The sequence below is a fragment of the Anopheles moucheti genome, chromosome 3, assembly GCF_943734755.1.
Source record: "Anopheles moucheti chromosome 3, idAnoMoucSN_F20_07, whole genome shotgun sequence".
In the NCBI taxonomy this organism is placed as follows: domain Eukaryota; kingdom Metazoa; phylum Arthropoda; class Insecta; order Diptera; family Culicidae; genus Anopheles; species Anopheles moucheti.
The window spans coordinates 72,015,659-72,031,731 of NC_069141.1; the positions used below are offsets into that span (position 1 = coordinate 72,015,659).

Here is a 16,073-nt window from a genome sequence, read left to right on the forward strand (position 1 = left end):
GTCGCAAAGAGTTTAAATTAACAAACTTTTCAACAATCCAAGCATTTCCCCGGAGAAGAAGCAATAATTCCAATGCCCTAGTCGAGTCGGAGGATTATCTCGCAAAAGCATGTTGGATGGATATTGACAACTTATCTCCATGAACATAAGGCAAGTGTACTTAAAGAATTTGTTGTAAAACATTGGATTCAAGCGCGTTTGTTCTGATGTGGAGATATTCAAATTCTGGTGCGTTGAATGACACACTAGCTAGCTGGGCAAGTATTCGCCATCCTACTGTAAACAGCCTCGACCATGTTTGTTGTGTCGAACATTTCTAGCCGTGAATAACGTCATCGCACTTATCAAAGTTCCACTGTGTACGGAAAAGTATGATTAATTTCGTACTCGTGTGCCCGAAAAACCGACTTCAATTTGCACAACGTGTGTACATTCGCTTGTAACCGAGTACGTTCGTTCTATTGTTTCGCATATTACGCACACCAGCATTCTGCTGTAAGTATTTACACGCCTGCCAAGCCGTCGACGCGATCGAATTTCGCGTAAGCAACAGGTGAACCTTTTCGGTGATCAATTGAGGCAGCTCGTGCAGTGTCGCTTGCGTAAGGGTGTAGTAGTAGTGGTGGTGGTGGCGGCGGTGGCGGTGATGGTACCGAGATAATGCGCATCGCCCAAATGGCGGGATGCTTGACCAATGTTGTGTGTTTACCCCTTGTGTAAGCTGAAACAACTTTTTGTTCGCTCTTTTAGAACTCTTTTGACCGATGGCTGACTTTGATTTACCGCGCATGCAGTCGCTGGCACCGGAACAGGAACCGCTCTCGATTGCCTACAGCCACCGACCGATGGTCAACCAGCATCAGGTAATGTATCGCACATAGCCGCGTGCTGAACGTTTGCAGTTCGCGATGAGCACACCACATTCCATACTGATTCCATTTAGCTATCATTATGTAAACATACTAAACCTCCGCTAGCTGCTTTAACGTCTGTATCGCATCATGTATGTACTGGCCAAGCAAAATATTAGTGAATAAACCGACATTTAACATTACAAACTTAATCAATACATCATGTTCATTATTCTCATCTGAACCATCTTTCCCCACACTAATAATCGAATCAAGCGGAGCGGAGTTTTCAGCACCGAAAAAAGGCAAAAACATCATCATCTTCTGTACCACCGCAGACATCCGGTAATGGGACATAGTTTTAGGATAATCAACCTACGACAAATGCCTTAACGTACCGATGATCTGTCGCATATCTCATCGTTCACGGTTGATGATCAACACGCATTCATTCCTTTTGTCAACAGCAGCAAAAAACTAACATGATCACAGAACTCATCTACAATAATTGGGGGCTTACGGATTGCATCATTATGTATAAGGCACACAACAACAAAAAAAGATAAGACAGAATCCGATGTTCTGATCTGGAACCGAACTAGTACGATGGTAGGGATCAGATGCGTGCTTTCCGTGTGTCGTCATTGGTGTTCTAATGTCAGTTTAGTTTGATTCCAAGTTGTTATGGAAATTGGGTCTATTTTGGGTATGCCATGGATTGCAGTAGAAAACGAAACGCAAATTTGAAGAATTTAACCAGTGCAAGCCGAATTAAATTTACGAGAAATACGCAAACGATACACGTTGAATGGAATCGGTATCGTGGTTGGGTGGTCAATGTCAACAATACGCATCGCCATTCGCCATCTCGTTTTCGTAGAACTTGAGCGGGGCTGTCACTGGGTTGACAGATTGCAACCGGCTTTGTTTACAGAACGGTACCACGGCGTAAAGTCTTTCGTTTTTCGCGTGCTGTTGCGTTGTTTCTGCAAGTAAAAGTACGATCATAAACATTATAGTGTGGATAAAACACCCTCAACCCTTACATTACCGTGCTGGAAGCATATACGGCCAGATTTGCGGTCAAAAAACGGATAGTCGTAGCCGTCTCCGTCACGTTCAAAACCACAAACGCTGATGCAATTCAGAGCCGTACATTCTGGAAGAATCTTCTGTGTATGAATCGCGGCGTTGATAGCGTTGGGGTTGTCGCTAGCATTATTGGTTGGTGCGTAAATTAAGCATCCTTCGCCGTTAGTAATTCACCGTTAGTAATTCACCGTTGAAGACAAAAACGACTTCTCCGCGATACGCTCTTCGCCAGGCTGGCTAGTATTTGACCGGGGCGTATAAACGTCGCTCTCCGTAGTGTGATGTATGCGGCGTAAAGTTGTGTGCGAGATGGGTCGTATGATAATTACGATTTCACCATACGGCGCCCCCTTCGGACGAGGGACACTAGCACGGTTGTGTATTTGCCTTTAATCTTTGTTTCCAAACCAAAACAGCCGTCCGTATTTTGGCATCCGCAACAGTAGCATATGAACATTCTGCTTGCGAACCGCCATTCGCCCTAGAGTCGCGAAACAGTTTCGTCGTCGTTGGCATCGCAGTTACGTCGCCCGTACCTGCATTACTTGCATTACTCACGCAATCGACGGCAAAGATCGTACCGTGTGTAGTGTACCGTTGTGACGGATGTGTGTTGGGGTTTTACAAAGGGAAGAAAAAGTTTCACTAACTTGATGTGTATATTTCCCTTTGCTTCGAGTGGTTGTTTGTGCAAATCGCTACGCAACGAAGACAGATTAACGGCTCCACACCTGGAGGATGCCGTCCTCGTTTGAGAGGTCATTTGGTGAAGTTTCGGTTCGGCTTTTGGTGCGTAAGTGCTAGCTAGGTATGGTGCAAGGTGCATAATTAAACTTCCCGATAAAGAGAGCACGTATAAACGGCAAGCGAACGGTCGACGGGACGGTGTACGAGTGTGAGGAGTATACGGGGTGAGATTGTGGTGAATCATACGCATCAGCCAAAACGCAGTGGTGTGTATGTACGCGGATTGGGCTGCGACAATACGCGGAACAAAAGTGTTTCTCGGTGGCTCAGTAAAGAGCGAATTCATTAACCGGTTGGTTTGCTGATGTTAAAGCGACGAACCTCTGCTTGCCCCCTGGACGAAGCAGAGACACAAAGTGCGTGTGCGTGTGTGTGTGTGCGCGTAGCGAAAGCTTTTTCGTCAGTGAGTTGTTGACATACAAATTAAGCAAAAACTAACAGGTATTTCACGTTGAAAAACAAGAAAAACACACAAACGGTGAGAGGATCCAAATATAGGCTGCTTCGTCTCGAGCGAGCAAAAAATAAAGGGAAGGTGCGTAGATTTGTTCGCGGAGTTCGATGTATGTGGTAGCAGGCTACGACTTGCCAACATCACCACCGTTGCTGACCGGCAATAGCAGCTATGCTCTCGACGAAGAAGTTGTTTACCGAGCACTTGCTGACGCTGGTGCTCACCCTCAGTCTGCTGCGAATCGATCCGGAAAACTACCTCGATCTGCAATGGGGCGGACGATTGGTGCGGGTAGGAGATGCGGGCGGCTGGCAGTTGGAGCTGTTGGCCGCCGGTCCGGACTATTCCAACCAGTCGTACGTGAATCGTAAGTTTTTGCCACCCATCATCGAGGATTTGTCACGGTTCGAGCAACCCTTCATCGAGCAGAACCATCGCGGACTGCAGACGTACCTGCTGAACGTGCTAGACTCCAACGATGACAGCACATCGGCCGGTACGATCGCGGAGGAACGACCATCATCGCCGGTGCCTTCTGTTGCGTCCGGTGGGGGTGGGACGGTACTGCCCGCTGCCCACAATGCCACAATGAACGCTCTGGCCAACTTCGACGTGGATGCAGAAGATATCTTCCTGAGTACGAATCTGTTCGAGGAAACAACTTCTGTGTTCGAGCAGAATATGGCCGATCTGAGCGAGTATGATACGATATTGTTGGAGAATCCGATGGTAAAGTTTGACGCTGCTGCTAGCATGCCCGATCTAGAGGGTACCATAATGAGGGCAAGATCATTAATGAACTCCGCCAACGAGCAGCAAGCGACCAAACGGTTGCAAGTGAAGGAAGAGGAGGAAGAGGAGGCCAAGGCTACGACCAGCACTTCGATGCACGGAGATACGAAAGGAATGGAGGCAACCAGGTCCAACAAGACACGTGCGTACGACGAAGAAGACGATGATGATGACGATCTGGAGGATGGACAGGATAATAAGGCAGCTATTCAGCGGCAGATTAAGGAGCAAGTGAACACGCAGCAAAAGCATCTAGTAAGCACGGATCTGGATATTGCCGAGGTGACAGTGAAAAAGGAGTCCGATTTAGCCAATGATACGACGGTTGCACCGCCTGCTGCGTCGCAGGATCTTACACAGGAGGTAAAGTTCAATCCGTTGTGGTGGTCCGTAGAAGAGCGAATAATTAACCCTTTGCGTTTTGTGAAACATCCGTCCAATAATCCGCTGTTGGCAGTGTTTGAAACACAAAGAAACCAATGATGCGTCAGGGACAGTGACACAGATGTACGAAGGAGGGGCGGAGGGTGTGGGCCCGGTATTTGTGGTGTACCGTGGGTGTGTATAAATTATTACATGACGCGCCCTATATTCTGACTGCGACGAGTCAGAGTCAGATGCTCGAGAGAATATACGGAGGTCGACGTATCGTCCTCACCCTCGAAGGAAAAGGTAAAAACACAAAGATCTCGTTGATCGCCGAGCTGTGCCGAATAGGATTCGCTGACCTTTTTTGGGGGGTTTGCTGGACGGTGGGGACAGTGTCACGAGTGACCGGTGCCGAGCGGCAACAATTTCAAGGCGTTTTCTTTCTTCGGTTCTTTCACCGGTGGATATAGATTATTTTTGCTTATTTTTGCAATCAGATCTTTACTACTGGCCGGCTGAAGATCATTGGACGGCAAGGGGTGTTTCTTTGTTTCGAACATTTCGAGTATACACCGAAAAAGCCGACGCAGTCGACCTCCTCCTCATTCGCGAACGAAAATAACGATGAGGACGGGTAAAAAAGAACCATGTACAAAACTGTATTTATTCAACAATTGTGGGGGAACCAAAAGGCGAAAGGCAAGTGCACGATGCTGCCTGCACCCGCTTTAAGATGCATATGCGTTTAACCGGTCTCTCTCTCTTTCTCTTTGTGTGCGGGAAGATGCGACCTGCGAAGATACATGCATATTTGGATGTAAACAAGCAGACCGACGACCGGCGGGTTAATGCGCATCTCAAAGGTAATCATGTTTGATAAACGGGTAACGAACAACCACCGCACACAAACGCACTCTGTGTCCTATTTTATCGATGCGAAATGTACCAGATGTTGTGATGGGGCAAACAATATTCGTCAAAGGGTCCCCACCCGAAACACAAAGATAGGAATGTGAATCAACACGTCAGACGGAAAAGGAAATGGGCAAAAAAGCGAAGGAAAAAACACACAAAACACATTTTAACACTTTCCCTCCAGATATGGCTGGTTTCAAAAAAGACAACAACGCACGCATAAACTGGTGCTGCCATCTATGTGCAGACACGCTGAAACTGGTGTGTTCTAAAAATGTGTACTAAAAAGTGTAAGGTACAAATTTAAAAGCTTCGCGTCGCTCTTGATGGAATTCACCTCACAAAAGCTTCTCTCGGAAATGGAGAAGGAGACAGTTGAATAGTGTTATCCTTTTTCAGCAAGGTACAATTTTAAACGCTATATAACAAACAGAACACAGGAGGAGCTTAGGAATGATGGATGGTTGCTTTTAAATTGGAAGTAAATAGGATTTTCTTTATATACCATCTACCGCACACATGCTACCAGCGTCAGCAGGCTGTGTGCGTGTGCTGAGGATCAGAAGCAATGTGATAAATTAATGATAATTCCTTTGGAATTATTAATTTTATCATCTGTGAAATGTGCCCACAAACATGCGTGTAAAGTTGTGATCCTTTTAAAGTTTGGAATTATGAGCGTCATCCTGAGGTGGAATAATGAATAATGATTAAGTTAATTAGATCATTTATTCGGTTTTGTTTTTAACGTATTGTTCCTAAAGAAGCTTATCGTGCTTATCTTTATGCTATAAGGAAGTTTTTGTTGATATGATGGGAATGTCGTATAAATCGTTGATTTGTTCACGTTTTGTACCGTTTCCCCTACACTATAGTGATATCTCGCCACGATCTTACGATGTCTTACGGGTACTATTTTAACACGATTGTTTAACTGTACGCTAACTCGTGATGGTACGCAACGTTGGCACAAGTGGCTTCGCAGTGGCTGCTTTATCTCAAAATTTGGTCGTTATCTTGCGCCTTTTTCGCTCGTTCGCTTAGCGATAACGCTCTTATCGACCCTGGTACACTGGTATGAAGGTAAACTGACCGTAGTGTAGCAAAAAAAGGTTGCCCTCTCCAATTAAGCCACAAAAGTACTGTGGGCTGGTGCGTACGGTTGTGGTGTGTAACGCACGCCAGGCATAGTTAACGCGCTTGTACGTTAGTTTTTGTATGTTTCTTTACAAACAAGTTGTTAATTTGCGTGTTAAATCATACGAAAGTTCAAAGCGGACCCGTGCACCGAAACGGTGGGAGTTTGGAGAAAAAAACGAACACAATGAAACACATTAAACAGGTCATTCTGAAAGTGTCTTATTGCAATTGTTTCTAATGTGTGCCTTGTCCAGAATTCATGGTCATCCGATAAATTGCCGTATGCAAACATGTGTTAATAATGTTCAAAAATAATCACGAAGTGTCGCTTTGTTTCCCTGGCTGTTTCTTTGTTTTAGGAAATGGATCTAATCGAAGTCCTCTGGAAGCAGGATGTCGATCTTGGGTTTACGCTCAGCAATGCAGCTCTTTCTTCCGCCCCGGAAGGCACCAGCACATCGGCAACGGAGGGCGCATCTGCCACCAACATCAAATGCGATACTGAGGACGATTTGGAAAAGCTGAAGGTGTTGCTTGAGATAAAAAATGATAAGGTACTGGTTACATTACAAAACCCCGTTAAACGCATTATACTCACTGTGACGCTATGCCTTGTAGAATGCCGACTATGAAAAGAATCCCGAGGCTTCGGATGAAAGCAGCCTGGTGGATCCTTGGGCAGGACTATCGTACACAATCGACACGGAAACAGGTGAGTGAAGGCGATAAGCTATTGATCTACACCACAAAACCAGTTGAATGGAAGCGTTAGGGCAGTGAATTAGGCGTATCATCTATAGCTCGCTTTGTTTTCATTCGTCAATAGCGGTTTGATTAAGCGCATTCAATGATATAATCACACAACAAACCTGTTTGTGCAGATTGAAACCTTTCACCCGACGTGAAATGAATAGCGCTTTGTACGAATAGCGTAGAATGGCCGGGCATATGTTTGCGCACGGCTGGCAGTGAAATTTATCCTGCCACCCAAACAAACGTCAAGCAGATAGCGGGGCCAAGGATCAATGGCGTATCATAAATTTGGGGCTCCATTAAATATTTAGATGGTTTCTCACAACGTAACCAAACAAAACATGGCTGGCGTTTATGAAGCTATAATGGGACCAGTCCGGACGTTGCTCTGGTCAACTTAGCATAACATATGAACGATGCCTATTTTACTTTATCACAGAACTGTTTTACGTTCTTTCAATTGGGGGCGTTGATTTTGTGACATGAGGTATGTTTTTTTTATTCATTTATTTATAATGAGCATTAATGAATGAACGTATTCGACCTAATTTAATTAAATTTTGAATTTCATAAATTGAGTACATTTTTATTATTGCAATAACATTTCTTGTGTGCTTACTTGCAGTTGAGTATTGCAATAAAATAATAGTCAAATAAATTCGAACAAACAAAACAAACAAATTCCATTAGATTTACCGCACTAAGAAGTTTAAGCAAAAATATTAAAACTACATAACTTAGTAAACTAAGGTTGGACAAGGAACCATTAACATAACCTAAAAATATGTTTATTTTTCGTTTGTTCGAGAAAGATGGCCAGGCTGTATTGCCGTATTAAAATTGGAACATGAAAGCACATAAATTGCTTTCATTTGAGATACCTTATCGTGGGTGTTTATAAAAGTTTCATTTATATCTGTTCAGACGGCGTACAATTAATGATTTAGAGCGTTGTAGAAGACAGTACGCGTATACAGAAAATGTGTAGAAACACAGACGCAAAATCCTCGCTTACTTAATTTCTGCTGGCGCACGCCACCAAAGCCACCGATTGTGGTTGGCTTCCAGCAGTTTTCCAATTCTGTAGCGTAAACAGCACCACCACTGTACCACTGTATGCCCGTTCCTAGCCATCAAGCTGTCATTGTGGGAGCAACATGATATTATTTGATGTGGTTCCATTGGTTCCACCGGCACTCCAACGCGCTCCCGTCGTTGTGGAGCGACGTCGGCATGTGCTATGCATGCCTGAAAGGAGAGGAAAAATGCGATAAAGAAAATAAAGCACAAACGAGAAAACGCACCGGGGGGAAACGATTCGATGGTTCTCGAATAAAGGGATCGTTGATTGCCGCTGAATTGTGTACACCCATCGTCATCAGTCTGTCAAACTTGCGTGCGGCGTCAGCGGTGGTGGTGGTAGAGGCAGCGCCGTCCGTTTCTGTATCAGCGGCCATATTAAGCTAAGGAAACACACCAGAGACCGTAGGGTGTCGCGTTCCGTCGTTACTAACACACACACACACACATCAGCCCGCTCGAGGGGCCGTATGTGCTCCTTGCGTCCTTTTGGGTAGGCCGCCGCCGCCGCCGTCTCCCAATAGGCCGAACGTACATGTGGCCGTATATATGGAGCAGCAATAAAGGAGATATATAATTCGGCTTTCCATTATTTTTTTCGGTGAAAACTGCAAGTTCATTTCACGTTCATTTTTCATTCCGTGCTTCGGCCGGACGCACAGCAATGCGGTCGGTACGGGACGGGTCGTTTTCGAACGGAACCGCGCAGTGATGGTTATGGTAGAAGGCTTTTCGCTCGTACATTCGCTCCCTCGCGTAGCCAGCATAACCGCCAAACGGCCAAAGACGGTGCTGGAGACGACGATGAAGATCGACCCGTCGCCGGCCATGTGGTGCGCGACTAAAAAATGAGTTTTCTGCTCGTTACTGTCGTGTACTGAGGAAACATGTTCTTATGTTTGCTATAGGGATGGAAAAGTCCATGGCAGCGTGGAAAAGTAACGATAATTTTGTAAGTTGTTTGCATAAAAACTGTTATACTTGAATCACATCCTTACAAATAATAATATGCTACATAATTAGATAAAATATCATAGACACAATTGACTACTGACTAAGTTTAGTCAGTGTGGATAGATTATCTGTTGTATTTACAATATTATTTTGTGTCTATGTGACATTTGCTGATGAAATTTATTCGGAGGGAAATCAAAAAGAGTCTTAAAGGATACATAAATCGATGATAATTCGTAAATAATTTCAACACCAAGTTTCTTAAATGACTTTAAAAAATCTTAATACATCGACCTTCAGAGTTGAAATCTCTAAAGTTCCTTTAATCTTCAAAGATTCATGAATTGTTAGTGATTCATAAATTCTTATTACTTAATTAATTTTTATGGAATCAATTCAAGATTTCAATAATTTTTCACTGATGATTCATACAAATAACTCTTCGGCAATACTTAATTCAGCCCAACACTAAAAATGTTTGAAGGTGTTCTATGAACTTTTCAAATAACCTCGTCCAACTCCCTTACATATCCAATGTGTGCAAAAGTGCCGGCAAGCCATCGCATAGTGGCTTAATAAAGCCCAACAAGAGAAAAGTAGTTCGGCCGTACGTGTGTGCTGTGCCGGACCGGGCACAAAGGAAAAGCCACGCGAGGGCGGGGCGGGTGTTATTAAATATATCATCTCGTGGGGCATTATCTGAACAACGAAACGCGACCGAAACGGAAACGTGGAGTCAACGTGGAAATCGTTTGGAAGACGGTGAAAAGCGTTGCCTTTGTTTCGCGGTATCATCAATCAGTAAAAGGACATGGTCCTACCATTTTGGTAAAGAGAAGCGATTGTGGAGGGTTTTTTTTGCAGGTGGTAAAGAAAGGAAAATGGCAGTAGTATTTATTCTAACCAAACATTGCCGCTTGCTGCTGGTAGGATTCGTTAAGGATAACTTTTTCGATATTTACTTGTATGAAGGGCGGTCGTTGAGTAAGATGGAAGATAGCTCGTACTGCCATTTGCTCAGGAAATGGATACAACTTCTTGCATCTAACAATATCCGTTCGTTTTTAGTGGGCAACGATGAGTTTGGTGAATGAAGGGCATATAAATCAAGTTGGAGCTCTGAGAGTGAAGGAAATTTATCATTTGTTTTATTTCTACATTAAATAATCGTTAGAAGAAACATAACATAACGAATTTAGGTTGCTCAGTCATGTGTTGTAATATAAGAATTTATTTCTCTTCTTCTGGTAACCTTTATGATGAAGCATTAAATATTCAAAACATTGTTATAAAATCCATCTTTCACCACATAAGTAGTCTGTCGATTGGTTACAGTCCTGTTTAAGGTACTTTTCATTAACTACAACACACTTCATTTATTCTTCTGTTTGTGTATATAGAAATTTTATTTAAAGCTGATTGAAAGTGAAATATTATAATTTAAATACAAGGAAACTTGTGTTTCTGTATAATTCAGAACTCTATTCTGATTGAATTTTTGTGGCTCATGAGAGAAAACTACCAAATGTTACTCATGCTGTGTCCCTCCGCTCACGTCTGAGAAGCTGTACATAAAGTAGTTATTGCTCAATCTATTGTACAGTTAGACTTTCGTTGATACGATCCGTTGAATACAGATGACGCTTAATTGGATTCTGATGAAGTACACTTAACCTTTGCCCTTGTAATTGGCTCTTAGTATTGAGAGAGTAAGTCAGATGACGAACTTAACTTATTTTGTTTTAACTAATTCTTTTTGGAGAGCGTCCATATGTCACTGAAGCGTGTAATAACACTATAAATAAAGATTTTTAATGAACAAAAGACCATATACGTATGTAAAACCCATTGAATGTTGGATTAAATGTGAACTATACACAGCTCCTGCAACTAATTTAATTAAATTTTTTAATTTATAATAGAAACCCTCAAGAACATTGCGTTCCTCTAATGACTTAGTTTAACATCATTCCACCTTGCTGGTTATATTCCTATAAGGCGCAGGAGTATAGTACATTGTATTTCATTTTATCTTTACATTTTTTTTATCGTCAATTCGAACACAATCTTTCCATTGTGCAGAAATGGAATGCTTTTGACCGATAAAAGCCTCATCTAAATGATTGTTATTTTGATTTATCAAGGATGGGGGAAAACAGTTTCTCAGACATTGATAAATTATGCTCATTGTGTTGGAAACAAAACAAACACACATACGCTGCTTCGTCAATGTAATGCGAAGAAAGTGTGCTATTACCATGCAGGACTTGGGGCGGGAAAAATTGCGCTGCAGCAAAAATTTTCCTTTCAACGTTTCTGCGCATGTGCTCTGCCGGGCAAATATGTGCGATGTATGAACACATACGCTTAGGGCGGTACTTGTGTGTATGTTGCATTTCGATAGTACCTCCTATTACTGAACTAAAAACAGTTAAGAGGTTAGGAATATTTGCCAGACTAATAAGTTTATAAACTTGCTGGTATTGAAGAGAAACAAAAACGTTTCGGAAAATGTGTCATTTGAAAACAATACAACTAGTGCGCGACCTCTCTCTCTCTCTCTCTCTCTCTCTCTGTATTCTTGGTGTAACGACCTAGTATGTCAGGCCTATTTTATTACTTTGTCAGATATTTGGTCTTAGCTGTTTTATCAATAGACATGTTAATCTTAAAATTCTCATATATATTGCACATGGAGAGTTGTAAGTTTTGTTTATGAAGTAGTAACGGCAAAGAATATTCATGAGATCCATATCAATCCATTTTGAATTCAATTACCCGATTGAAAATAAACTTCTTACGTTGTTTGCGAAAGTTACAATACTGTGGGTAACTTAGCAATAAATATTCACATTATATTTACATTTATTATTTTGATAAATTATCGTGTGTTTGTAAGTTTTCGTGTACTTTATTCCAAATAGTTACAATACATACATATAGTACATACATCTCGTGGTTGTTATTAATCTATTAGCTTCTTGCTTATATACATGGTATTTTCATGGAAATGCAGTACTATTGCATCGAAAACATTGAGCTTTTTATTTAAATTTAACTGACACTCTTGTAGTTTTCATTGGGAACTGTGTTTTATTACATTTTCATATATCTATATAATGCTTCAACTGTTTCAATGGTGTTCTGTTACGATATAGTTTTTACTTTATAGTTTACTTAAATTCAGCAGATTATAATTCAATTCAATTAAGATATTACTTGTTACACTTAAGGAAAATCAAGCTGATTCTCTAGTTTATTTGTAGAGCTTTTCCTTTTCCGGATTACATTTCTTCTTTAAATCATGTTATTATAATTAGTAAAAATTTTACCCTATGTACTATTAAATAATACAACATGAAGTGCTAAAAGATTTGTGAATGTTTATTTTATTCACTTTAATGTTCAACAATTTTGGTTCTTCATATTTGCTGTTTCAAATTTTATTTTGCTTATCAACAAACATTTTAAGACTGTAAATTTGTATAAAACACAAAATTATTGTGTAAAACTATACTAAAAAATGGTGCCAATTAAATTAGTTTACACAATGTGGCTATGCCATAAATTAAACCGTTTTGTTGTGCTTTTACATTGTTTACCATAATTACTGAATAGTAATGCACTTTTACTGGACTGTCGAACTTTCGTCTCTATTTAGAGTATCACAAAGAAAGTTGAAGATTAATATGACGGACACTTTTTTTTTTACCTTCGTCACGGTTGTGCTGCACAAAATTTGGATGATCTGCTACTTTTGTAAGCACTGAAGACTCTCCGTGAATGGACAAGTCTGTCCTGTAGTGTCGACCACTTGTCAGAAGTGGCTCTAAATCATGCTCTCCATTGCAATATTGGCCACAATGTTTACATAGTATCGTGTTGCACTGGGGGAAGGGAAAAGGAGCATGAAGCTAATTATGATACTAGAGCGAAAGATTGGACAAGTTGTGGTCAGGTATTTGGGCAGGTGGATGAATGAATTATTAGATTAACGAATATTTGAATGATAGTACCAATGATTGATGTAATTGGAATCCTATCAGTAATTTTTACCTTAATAAGTCAAGAAGTTTAGCTCTGTACAGCATCAAGTTCTTTAGTTCCCATATCTTCATTATGAGCTACAATAACTTGAATCATTCAGCAAAATTCCTGTTCTGGATTTTCAAAGCCAAAAGCCGATGCTTGGCTGTTTTGGACACCCTTTGGAGCTATCACATAATACGAACTTCATTAGCGGTTCCCATTCCCAGTGTGTGAATCTTGGAAACGATCGGAACGATTACGACCGATTCGCTACGGAGAACGCAACGTATTAACGAATCGAAAAACAAAAATCGTTCCCCCCGTGGATTATTTCCCATTATAAATTATGAGTCCTCCCCCCCATCGATATTTGTCGTGGAGTTCCCAATATTGTGAAATGGCTCGAACTCTGCGGGCACAAACCAAAATGTCGGAGCTCATGTCGTTTTTTCGATCCGAGCGAATTAAACACGCTCCCGTCTCGGTGGCTTCGCAGCTCGGCCGGGTATCCTTTTTGGCTCCACCATTTCGATCCCTCGGGGAGAGGCGCGCGCACCGTGTGTGGTGATCGATTTTGATAGCGTTGTTGCAGTCGTTTAGTGTAAAATAGCAGCGAGAGAATTCGTTGAAACACGAATAAAAGAAAATGTAACGACACATAATGGCGCACACCAGACTCTTCGTGTGTGTGTGTGTGTATGTGTGTGTGTTGTGCTTTGTGTAAATACAATAATAAATGGGTTTTTGAGATGAAAAAGAATTCCAAGATTAAAGGGGCAACACATAAAACAGACACTCACGCACACGCGCATAGCACCGCGCACACAAGCGCGAAACGAGTAAAACAAACCACGCCTTCTCTTTCGAGTGCGCGTTACGAATTTCCAACATGGCATGGCCAACGCGATGGTGTGTGGCACACAGCATGGCTGTCGCTTGTGCCTGCCAGTCGGGAGTTGCGTTACTGCGACGTCCTTATTTACCTTCATTTTCTCACATGATTAATATCTGCCAAGTGCAGAATTTAGTATAGCATTCTTCCCATATGCTGGAAGAACACATATTAGACATCAAACACAGCACCTTCGAGAGCTTTCGGACGCGAGTTTGTGCCAATGTGGTGCGAACAACACACGCTCGTTGAAGGTGATCGGTGAGTTTGTACTAAGAAAGGTTAACCGTCTCCTGTTGGGGCGGGCGAATGATATGTATTAGCGACATAAAAGACCCACACATACACAGCATACAGAGCTCAGACACAAACATATTTTATTCCGTTTTTGTGGTATGCGTATGCCACACGGGACGACACAACGGCGGTAGTTTAGTTAGTTTCTCGCCCTCGGTGCCCTTCTTATGCTTTTTGCCTGTGACCGGATAATATGTACTGATCATTGTAATACTGCCATACATAAGCACCACTCACCGATACACATACACACACACGCTCGGATGCCTGCTTGAATATGGCGGCGCGCGCGCGGCCCGCAAAGAAACACAAACCATTTACCACACGGTGGACCATACATGTGTGTGAGTGCGTTGGCAGGCAGTGCAGGTTTTTCTCTCCTTTTATATGATGCCTTGGAGGGTTGTTGTTGTTGTTGTTGTTCCTTCTTCTCTTGTTCCCTTGCACACACACGGATAATCAGAGCGTCTCCGCTTCCCGTCACCCTTTTGCATGGCCCTGTCCCGCATTATTAGACACATTCATGGGGTCATCTTTGTGCAGAACATTTTTCCTTGAGTCATTATTACATGGTGATTTATATTGTGTGGTTTGTTGTTTGGTGCGCGCTCTCTTCTAGTGCTGACTGTCCGTTCTAGTCGTTACTTCCTAGTTTCCCGTGTTGCGGCACTTGGAAAACAGGCGATATGGCGCTACCCAACTGTATGTGTGCGCTGGAGTTGGTGATTTTTCGCTGATGCAGCATTTTGATGCATTTTTGCTGCCGAGTGCTGCACGCGTTTTGGGTGCGAATGGTTCGGGAAATTTGACAAAACGGTCAGTGCGCTTCCAGTTGAGAATTTTACCGCCGTGAATGTACGCCCTGTTGATCGCGTTGTGCAAAAGTTTTCCCGCACGGAGCTGTGCATAGTTTGCACGTTGACAAAAATGTATGTTGATAAGGATGGAAAAGTGATGTAAAAAATTTTTCACCAGCAAAATATTCATTATTTGTGGTGTATGAAAGTGCTGCACCACCAGTGTTGTATCCGTCTAAAACATACTTAAAGCGAAGAAGTGTTTGATTATAAAGTTGAAACAGTGTAGTGAGATAGCAACAATTACAGCTAAACAAAGTCGCTGCACAAATTGCATCTTTCTACCGTGTAGTTCACTCTCGTCTAGTCAACTGTAAAACGAATCGAAAAGTGCAAAAATATACCAAACGAAAATCATTCTATTCATTGCCAGCACTCAATTAATACATGTTGAGCAAATTTTACGTGTGATTGTATGTGTGAGTGTGGTTATGGTTATGCAAATATTATAATATAGTTTGAGGTGTGTAACAGTCAACATCAAGGTCCATTGTTTGGAACAAACTATATTCGAATTGTAAAGGTACGTAGTATTGTTGCTAAATTGAAAAGGAAAATTTTAAAATGTTATTTAAATATGTTGTTTGAAGGATATGTCTATTTCAAACCTAAACGGACGATAAAATCGTTCCAATCGTTCCAAATGTATGACAGCATCGAATCAATTCCAGCAATTCCAAGAATTAAGTTTTAAATTGGAATAATGTTTTAAATAGTAATTATATTGGCGATCAAAATGTTATTTGAATTCAAGATTGTTATTTTTATTTTTCGGCGATCACCTGCGTGTAGAGATCGAGAACTTGTAAATCTTTGCATTACACCCAAGTTCTGTACTTGGATTTCCTATC

The 16,073-nt window shown here is 41.8% G+C and overlaps 1 protein-coding gene across 1 annotated transcript in view; it reads left to right on the forward strand.

The window, feature by feature from the left end:
* The first annotated feature begins 2,903 nt into the window (after positions 1-2,903).
* The window catches only part of LOC128304511 (segmentation protein cap'n'collar), a 39,340-nt gene continuing 26,170 nt past the window's right edge, over positions 2,904-16,073 (forward strand). Inside the window, exons 1-3 of the mRNA XM_053041705.1 lie at positions 2,904-4,299; positions 6,720-6,914; positions 6,979-7,072. Coding sequence (XP_052897665.1) covers positions 3,316-4,299; positions 6,720-6,914; positions 6,979-7,072 — 1,273 coding nt within the window. The 5' untranslated portion in view covers positions 2,904-3,315. The remainder of the gene's footprint in view (positions 4,300-6,719; positions 6,915-6,978; positions 7,073-16,073) is intronic.